Source organism: Montipora foliosa, chromosome 5, assembly GCF_036669935.1.
Source record: "Montipora foliosa isolate CH-2021 chromosome 5, ASM3666993v2, whole genome shotgun sequence".
Classification (NCBI taxonomy): domain Eukaryota; kingdom Metazoa; phylum Cnidaria; class Anthozoa; order Scleractinia; family Acroporidae; genus Montipora; species Montipora foliosa.
Window position 1 is genome coordinate 38,152,215 of NC_090873.1, and position 10,000 is coordinate 38,162,214.

At 40.4% G+C, this 10,000-nt stretch overlaps 1 protein-coding gene across 1 annotated transcript in view; it reads left to right on the forward strand.

Annotated features, from left to right (window-relative positions):
- Window positions 1-10,000, forward strand: part of LOC138004104 (calponin homology domain-containing protein DDB_G0272472-like) — a 32,002-nt gene that overhangs the window by 17,129 nt on the left and 4,873 nt on the right. Inside the window, exons 9-16 of the mRNA XM_068850518.1 lie at window positions 570-603; window positions 2,268-2,308; window positions 3,105-3,205; window positions 4,024-4,151; window positions 4,720-4,875; window positions 5,738-5,887; window positions 7,173-7,250; window positions 9,573-9,665. Coding sequence (XP_068706619.1) covers window positions 570-603; window positions 2,268-2,308; window positions 3,105-3,205; window positions 4,024-4,151; window positions 4,720-4,875; window positions 5,738-5,887; window positions 7,173-7,250; window positions 9,573-9,665 — 781 coding nt within the window. The remainder of the gene's footprint in view (window positions 1-569; window positions 604-2,267; window positions 2,309-3,104; window positions 3,206-4,023; window positions 4,152-4,719; window positions 4,876-5,737; window positions 5,888-7,172; window positions 7,251-9,572; window positions 9,666-10,000) is intronic.

Here is a 10,000-nt window from a genome sequence, read left to right on the forward strand (position 1 = left end):
AACTTGAGCTGTAAGGATAAAAGGGAAGGAAGTGAAGATCGTAGAGTTGTGTGGGAGCCAATAATTATGCTGTGTATGAAGCTACTTGTGAAATGTCCTTTTGTCTCCTATTTTCACAATGCATAATTATGTGGCTAGCCACATAATTATTCAATTGTCCATTTGGAAATTCTTACACTTTTTCAAGTCTCCTATTTTCTCACTTTTTTCCCTATTTTTTTTTCCTTTTTGTGTTCAAATTTCCTATTTTCCAATCTTTTTTTTTCAACCGATGTGCTGCTTTGCAGCCTGTGCTTCTGGGATAGAAGAAAGGATAAAGAACCTCAGGTTGTCTTCGGCCGCAGTCAGGCTCTTGTCTGGTCAATCAAACAGATAATTTGGAATTGGCTGCCACACACAGGCACGGCGTACTCTAGAACCGAACTTACAGAACTTATGTGTGTGACGTTCGACGCCATTACTTAAAACTGGTAGCACAACTCTTGGAATGCGAGGCTTTTTCTTGCTTGTTAACAATGCAGGCATAATTTGTTTTCTAAATATGTCAATTATTTTTTCATTCTTGTCAGATACGTTAAAGACACAAGCATCAAGGACATTCAGGTTTGAGCAGATGGGGTTATTTTCGTATCAGTCGATCGCACGCCGGGATCGCGCTAAAAGTGGTATTAGAGAGCTTAAGCACGCGTTTTTGAGACGTGGACGGCAATTGGAAGTGATCTGTTTTCCCTTTTATCTCCTCTTCGCACAACCACATTTGCATTGCTATGTATCTTTTCTCCATAAGAGATGATTAGTAGAAAAATCTGGAAGACACCACTGTCCTGGCACGCGAAATGTTCTCTTCTGGTTGCCGTCCGCGTCTCAAAAACGCGCGTGCGTAATAAGGAGGCTTGAAATAGTTTCTACTTTTTTTCAAACAAATAAACATATTCTGTCCTTAGATACAGTTAGGGTAATCATATCAGGACGAAATTTGGCCAGCAAGGGTATTAAGTACCTATCGTAGATTTCTCAAATTATATTTTCCTCCAAGATAACGTTACCGTGGCAACGATATTAGGCATTTCTTTGAGCCTTAAAATCAATATATGTTGTCTTTTTTGAAGAAACGGGACGGTGGAATTTTCCCATTCAGCGTTACCAGATAATGATCGACATACTCTCTAAAATATTTAAAATTCAACAAAATCTCTAGGCCAGTTTTTAGGATAAATCAGTTTTTTTTTAAATCTGTCTCTAACTTTTTCCTACAGAATTTTTTTTAAAATTTGAAACACGAACCTTTAGAATTAATCTAAGCTAACATGCAAAAAAAAAAAAAAATTCACCGTCCGCCCGGAAGTAGAGATATAAACGAGTAAAGTTGCAAAATCAGGAAAAATTAGGGGGTTACAAGATCAGTATTTACGCATGCGTCACCCGCTCGTTCGAGTCCGTGCGAGTGGAGCTAAAGGCCAACACAAATGGATTTAAGTGACCATTAAACCGTTTGTGTAGAATTTTCGTAGTTTTCGTGAATAGGAGATGCCTATTTGTATTCCATATATTTAGGAATTAGGAGGCGCTCTTAGCTGAAAACTCTTTATTGGAGACCTTAACCACATTTTGAGACGCGGACGGCAACCGGAAGTGAACCTTTTGGCACGTCAGGACAGATGTCTCTCCCAGGTTTTAGACAACTAATCGCCTGTAAACTGGAAACGGTACTTTGCAATACAAATGTGGTAAGTTTCAAGACAAGTTAAAGGAAAAGAGCTTCCCTTCCGTTTGTCGTCTGTGGCTCAAAAACGTCTCGTGTTCAAGCACAGTATTAATAGCCAATGGCCGATGGTATGTATACGGTCCACAGTCACGTGAATGTTGCTTTTCGCGCATTGCGATTGGTCAATAGCCTTCGGCCTCATGGTCAATAGCCTTCGGCCTCATGGGCTATTGACTCAGAGGCCATGAGGGCGAGAGGAATAATTGTTAATTAGTCTCCCTTGTGCTGACGTCGCTAGTGAGGACCAAGCTGAACAAGTCGTACCACAGTCGGCAATGTGAGCGGCATTGCACCGTTATTTTCCACGAATCATTCAACTGGCTCCTTTCGCTATGTGGTAATTTAGATTTGCAACTTTTTCCTGTTTGTTCAACATAAAGTGATTACCAATACAGGGACCTCCACCAATTCCTTCGTAAATGCAATTGCATTTTGCCGCCAATAAAGTACAAAATGATCTGATTTATTTTTATTTGTTATGGATTTTCGACTCGCTGTCTAGGACGACAGACGTCGTACAAAGAACTTATCAGAAAAACTGAGGTAAGTGAGTGAAAACAACAGAATTTAAAAGTGAGCCAAGCGAACTTATTGGTAAATATTGCAACTTGGTGGTATAGAGCTATGACGTCACAGCGATGTCACCTTGCGTCACAGCAGCCATGTTGGCCTCCCTAAACAAAGAAATTGTCCTGGACTGTATTCTTATGCAAACATTTTAATTTCTCACGATGGTGAAAACACTTTACATGATATCTTTTGTCGTAAGTCAAACCATCGCCATCGAAAGTTTTGGCTAAAGCGCTTAACATGGAAATCACTGCAATTTGAAGCATTTTGCAATGTCAACTATAGCTTTTTAAGTCGTTGGACTGTTTCCTGGTGGAGCATTTTTACTTAGGGGTTGGAAGGACATGTAGTTTTATCTGTTGAACTCGGGATTTTCCCCCTAGTGTACCCTCGTCTTTCAAAGATTTATGTTTTGTTAATAGAGTTTTGAAAGGCATCCAGATTTTGTTTTTACATTACGACTGTACTACCTTTATTACTTCAATTTTATTTCTAATTACTCACCTTCCAAATCTCTCATGACATTTTCAGCCATTCAGACGCAAGGGCAGAGCCAATTTTGACTGGCTTGCTCGCACTCGTTTTCCCGCCTTTAGCGGCGGCTACATAGATTTGCTTTGTTCTGGTTAACCAAGGTAGCTTTTTTTCGTTTATTAGTTTTTGGACTCGCCATTTGACAACCCCTCAGAGATTCATCTTCTAAATAGAGCTGTGCTTTTAACCCCGATATTTGGCGAATTTCTGAAAGACTTTTCATTGTTTTTTTTAGGAGTATATCAGATCAAGGAGTGAAACTTGAGTACAACAAACGTCGACTGAGCAGAGACTTAGTGGTTACCAAAGATATGTTATCACTGAAATCTAGAGAAGGTAAGTATAACTGCGGAATAAAAGACGGTTTTTTTTTTATTATCTTGCCTTGGTTTCTCCATATTTGAATTGTTAAGCAATTTAATTGTGGGCAAACTACTGCTGCGGACGTCTATTTCCAGTTACCATCTGTGGCACATGATGATAGATCATCTTCCTGTTCAGCTCCCTGTTACTGAAAAATGCATGCTAGTGCTTGGCAACATGGATTCCACAAGCAAACGTACCCCCCCTCCCCCTCCTAGCGAACTAACGATTGTTGCCCCCCCAACTCCCAAAAGAATAACATTTTGTTCAACAGTCAGGAGAATTAAGCCTCGGATTCAATACCTTTGTAAAATTAATTAGCATTTCCCTTGTAAGCGGCATGCGGTATCCGCAAATCAACATTGATTTTCACGCGAAGATGATTAAAAATCAGGAACCTTCAACTCCAGTTCTAGGTCTATGTAACGGCATTTTCACAGATCCAGTTATTTTTGGACGAGTACTTAAAAAAGATTTTGCTTGCACGAGTGACAATTCTCAATCCTATGGGCAATGATTTCTCACGGAAGAGTTGTGATCAGCTGAAAGATCAATCTAAAAATAACCTGGTCTGTTCGTTCCGAGTCATGGGCTCCTTATACAAACACTTTCTGACCGTTTCCCCACACAATCCCACAAACAACCTCGTTCCCTCGTTCCTTTGATGTCCCCACCGCGGAGGGAGGGACTCAGAGGGGTGGAGGTGAAAGAATATGGGAACGAGGTTGGCCCACAAAAGCTACACTCGCGTGTACCAATCGCCTTACTTATTCTTTCTTGCTACCACGCAGAGGGACGGAAAATGACAGACATAAATCGCAGGCTCCAACACAATTCAACCAATCAAAAGCAGGCGAAACAAGCTGCTGAATACCTGGAGCTTGATCGACAAGGGAAAGAAATTGAAGAAAAGGAACAGGTAAGAGCAAGAAAAAATAGTTCTTTCTTGATTTGAATGAATTTGCTCTGTACAGATCGTTAACTGTCTGTTTTTTCACCTTTATAGTAATTTCGTGGCCTAGAATAGATTAGACGCTGAGGTTTACACACGTAGAATAAATAGAGCAACAGGCTCATCCTTGTTTACAAAATGTGCCTCATTATCCGAATTTCATAGTATTCAAATTAATCCTCCAAGATATTAGCGCTGATTATTAAAAATGTTCGTGTAATCAGCTGTTTCTTAAAAATTGAGCTCTTTATACCAGGTAATCTTTGAGCAGTTTTCGCTTAGACTGACTCGACATTTGACGAAAAATGTGTGGAATCATTAGCACTTTGCCGAGCGAAAACTGAAGAATGTTGTCTTAATTACTTATCGACCATTTGTTCCTAGTAAAAATGGCTTCCTGCCCATAACAGTGAAATGCTGGTGTTGTCCCAACTGCAAAATAGGGGGCTGGATAATTTAATTATATACCTTTGCCATTTCCATGAAGAAATCTAATCTGTTTTCTTTCTTTCTTTCTTCTTTCTTTGTCTTGTAGTTTGCTGAAGCGCGAAGAAAACACCAGATGGATCAACTGACTAAAGACAGAAAACAGCAGTATTCCTCACAGATGTTACAATGGAAAAAGAGATTTCTTGAGAAGCAGAACGAAGCCACTCGACGAGCGCACGAAGACAGCGTGAAACATCTCCAGGTGAGAATGTCCACTTTCAGGGTTCAGTTCTCCTTCTCTATACTTTCTTTTTTCTTTTAAGGAGTTGCTCAAGGAGGTGGTATGGTCTAGTGGTTAGGACGTTAGGTTTGCATGCAGTTGCCTTGGGTTCAGATCCCATTCTAACCTCTGGTTTGGATTCTTTCCTGTTGTCCGGTGGATTCAATTCAACCACGCTTTGTAAATAGCCAACTGGTCGCCTGACCTACCAGTTGGGGTTCTGTCCAAATTTCAGACACCATTTGTTCAAACGATGCATGGATAGAGCTATCCGCCGGATAAATCACTGTCCAGTGGATAAATAATAGCGAAACCAATTGCGCTATCCAATGGATAGCGATTTATCCGGTGGATAGCGTTATCCACCTTTTGAACAACTGGGCTAACGCTAGAAACGTCAGCTTTCAAATTTCTTTACGGTATCAGCTCAGTTGATAAACCCTTTTTTGGCAGCACTGACCACAGATTCTTTAGAAACTCAACTCCCTTTATCCATTTAATTATCGTTAACTTTGTACATGTGTAGAGATGGCGCAGTGGTGAGAGCACTCCCCTCCCACCAATGTGGCCCGGGTTCGTTTCCCAGATCCCGGCGTCGTATGAGGGTTGAGTTTGTTGGTTCTCTACTCTGCACCGAGAGGTTTTCTCCGGGTACTTCGGTTTCCCCTCTCCTCAAAAACCAAAATTTGACTTGATTTGTGTTAATTGTTAATTTCAGTTTACAGTGTCCCCAATTGATGCTCCAGCACTAGAACGACTAGACACTTGAATAACATTCCTTTCCTTTCCTTTCCTTTCCGTATGAGTCATCCCGGATGTCCTAATAGTTCACTTGCTTCTGCAGAAAGTTGTTAACAAGATGGAAGAGACAGAGCATGCGCTATACAGTCGGGTGCGTGCAGCTGAAATGCAGCGCCGAAAACAGGAGCAAGATGTTCAAAAGGTGTTTAATGAACTGGAATCACTTACCAAGGAGAACGAAAAACGGATGAAGGTAATCTACCAACTTTTTAAAGGGGCTATGTCACGTTATTTTAGGGTGTTTGGGGGAAATCTTTAGTTAATCACAAATATGGTAATCTCAAAAAGGGTAACGTGGAATTCCTTTACTGATAAAATTATCGTTACATCACAAACAAGATGATTCTGAGCAAAAACGACCTTTATCCATGCGATTTGCCATAAAATTGAAAAACGTCGGGCCGACCTTTTTTCAAGATTACTCAAATGTAATCCGTTTCAATCTTATCCATTTTTGTCCATCCATGCTTCTCTTTCCTTTTTCTGTATTTATTTTATATTGTTCAACAGTTTTAAGTGGTTATTGCAATGTTTCATTCTACTTTTTGGGTATTTTAGGTGTCATGAAATTACATCATTTTGCGTGAGATGAACGTCCGACACTGTTGATTATCAGGCCTACGATTTATAGTCCTTATCCGAGAACACTTGAAAGTCTAACCATTTGCAGATGAAATTAAAAAGACAGCACTTCCTCCTCAATTATTTTGCTCAAGCAACTGAGCCACTTGTCGTCGATCGACAACCGACAGACTTATTAATTTACCACTGACGGTACACGTACAGACATTAGATTATTACGGATGGAAGCGAATCAATGATCGTAATGATTCCAAGTTCGAGTGAAGCCTAAGACTACTGTGAAGTTTCTTTATACCAAAGGACAACAAAGAACAACAGCTAACGAACACCAACGATTGTTTACAGTCTACACAGCCACTGTCATCAAGGCTTAACTAATAGTCGACCAATAACATCGTGATTTCATTGACCAATCGCATCAACGACCAGAGTATTTATATCATCTTCTGACGTTACACAGAACACTTGACTCTGAAGATGACTTCTGCTCTAGTTGTCGAAGCATCAGTCAATGTCATTCTAAACAGTCAGGACTAGCTACACTCACCCGGATTGTACTTTAATAGTTTTGAACAAGAAATGGTTAACAAGAAAATGTCTGAGGCGCGTTAAAACGAAAACTCATTCTCGCAGCCAAATCCTCCGAACAGGCTCATCTTTTGGGTAAAACCAGCCAAAAATGGCGCGGGTTTAAGAGCGAAGCGATTTAGGCGCAAATTCAATAGTTTTTTAAGCCGCACTTCGGACGGGTAGAGCGGCTTGTTCGCACGTTACTCCTGGCCGGCCATACAAAATAAACGGACACTGTTCCCTGAACAATGACTCCCACAAGTTATTATTATCTCTTTCATCATTGAATGGTTTGTTTGCTTTATATCTGTTTTCTTCCAACGCAGGAAATGCAAGAACAATATGACCGCAAAAAAGTTGAACTAGAGCAGAAACTCTTACGAGAGAAAGCTGAACTAGCAAAGGTGAACAGAGATTTTCATCCTTTTACAAAAAAAAAATGGGATGCTTTGCCAATTTGTCTTTGGCTTGCCAGTGTTTTGTTTAGTGTTTCCTTGAAGAAAAATCTACAAGCGGTGCTTCTGTCTTTACTATTGTAAAACAGGTTTTTCTTCCAGCCAATCACCGCCCCTGCCGAAGGCAATAGACCAATTTGGATTTATTAAAATTCGGTCATAAACAAAAGGCATCATCTCGAGGCTCTGGAGAATAAATGGAAGGATTTGTGAGTTTATTGCTTTAAGCCTCGAAATGATGACTTTTGTTTAGGAATGAATTTTAATTAATCGAGATTGGTCTATGAAGTTCACCACATAGAGGTCACTTAGCCAGTGCTGAGCGTTCAGAATTGTTTCGTTTTGTTTGAGATTGGCAGAAAAATGGCTCGAGATTTCTCACCCAATGGCAAAGCTTATCTTATTTAGCGGAGAAAGTGGCGCGATATATCCGAAGCACGTTTTGGCGTCCACCATTTTGCTGAAATGCTCAGACTCAGGGAATCTGGAACGAGTGCTTTAATTGACCAGACGTAGTAAATTGCCTTGTGCCTATGCTGAGTTTCGTTTTCACACAAAGCAAGTGAACGCAAGCATAGAGCAGTTTTCAATTGAGTGTCGTAAAACCAAAGCCAAAGTAATTACTTAGGCCAATCAAAAAGGTCGGAGACAATCCAGTAAACCAATTAAAACTCAAAGAAATTACACGTAGCCGACACAAAGCGCGGGAAAATGTGCACGCGCAAGCCACGAGTGGTTTTGGTTTCACTTCTGATTGGTTGAAAAAATGGCGCGAAAACTTTGAACCAATAACTGAGTGAAGTAATCATAAACCAAAGTAATTCACCAATTACTTTCGATACTCAATTGAAAACCGCTCTAAGCGCAAGCACAAGGAAAAGGAAATGTTTTCATCCTTACTCTTGTGCCTATGCTTGCTTGAGGCCCATTTTCACGGTAAGATAACCGCTCTTATGCTTGCGCTTGAGCTTGCGTCGCAAAAAAAAAGAAACATGTGCTGCCCACACTCAACTGCTAATCATTTTCCATTGATCAGCATCTTTACATCTGTACCCTTTACAAATGAGGTCCATAGTGTGGTTCCATCGTCAATCGATTCAATTGCCACATTGGATTTTAGGCTTGATATTCCAATTGGCGCAATGTTAATGCTAAAACGTTTGAATCCCTTTTATTTTACATCTTTCTATCACCTTATTCATTTGACTAAGAACTACGAAAGAATTGTAGTTAACAATTAGACCCGTAGCCCGCAAGGGCTACGGGTCAATAGCCCATGAGGCGAAGCCGAATGGGCTATTGACCCTTGGCCCTTGAGGGCGAAGGGTCTAATTGTTTTAGTATCACCCAACCAGTCGGACAGAAAAGGCAATAATAAAGTTAGCAAATGCAAGTTGAAGAAATATTTATTTGGGAATAAAACGAAAGAAACCGTCACGCTTTTCGCTACTCGAGGACTATTACGAATAGTCCTCTAGTAGCGTAGCCAATCAAAATGCAGGATTTGCATTAGTCCACTAGTTGGGTACTGTACTAAGAATATTTATTGCTTTCCTTACAGATATCACGGCAACTTGGCTGGCAGATTTTCGTGTTGTTTTTTTCCTTAAAACTATGACTAATATAGGCTATGTAGTACAACAATTCTCAAATCGGTTTTTGCGATATCCATATAAATTTACACTCCTGCACAAAACGAGTTGAGGCTTCCTGTTTATTAAAATTCTGGACCATTGAGTTGAACCCTACCTAGACCAATATTGTTCAGGTAGAATGGGCAAATAACTCATCCATGTCGCGACATTGGTTTTGGGGAGGGGGAGCCATAAAATCGAGATTTACTTCATGAAACAAAAGCTGGTGCTAGCTAGGGACAAAGAAATTAAGAATGCCTCAACAATTTTGTGCACGATTGTAGGTTTCACCAGAGGTAGTTCTCACATGATAACACAAAAATCGGATCTTAAACAGTGCGTTGCTTTTATTGTTTCAGATAAAACAGGTCATTTTGTCAGATGTTTAGCTGGTTGATAAGGTAGTCAGTCCGTTAATAATTCTGATAATTCAGAGAGATGGATTTCTGTTTGTAGTTTGGCAAGCGAGCCCAATTCAGTCAGTCAGACGTCTGTTGAGTTAGCGAGACAGTTAGTCATTTTGCTGGTATTTTGGTAGGTCAGTCAGTCAGACAGCCTGTCGGTTACTCCTGAAACGAGAACCTTTCTAAATTTATTGTTAAATTATTAATATTTTTTTCATTCCTTACCTTGTAAGGCACATCACCAACGCGAAGAGAGCATCCAGAGGTTGTATCTTCATAGGGCAAGATTAAGTAGTGATAAATACTTGCTTTCGGAGGAAGAACGGGTAAGATATTGCTAACCGAGGTAAAGGCTTCTGCATGTCAGCGGAGAGAGGCAGTGTGGCCCAGTTGTTATATTTAGGGCTGTTGCCTTGAGATCCGGAGATCCCTGGTTCAAGACCCGCTCTGACCACTCGATGAATTTGTACGTGGCAGTCCCTGGTTCAACTTCCCAGCTCCACTTGAAAATAGCCAACTGGTTTACCTCCAACCTGTTGGGATTCGTTTAAACAATTGTCGTTGCTGATCTGTTCTGTCGTTTCTGTCGTTTTCCTTTGGCCCTGAAAATCCCCTTTGGGGAGTGGTCAATTACGTATGCATCTACATATGTATTTAGCAT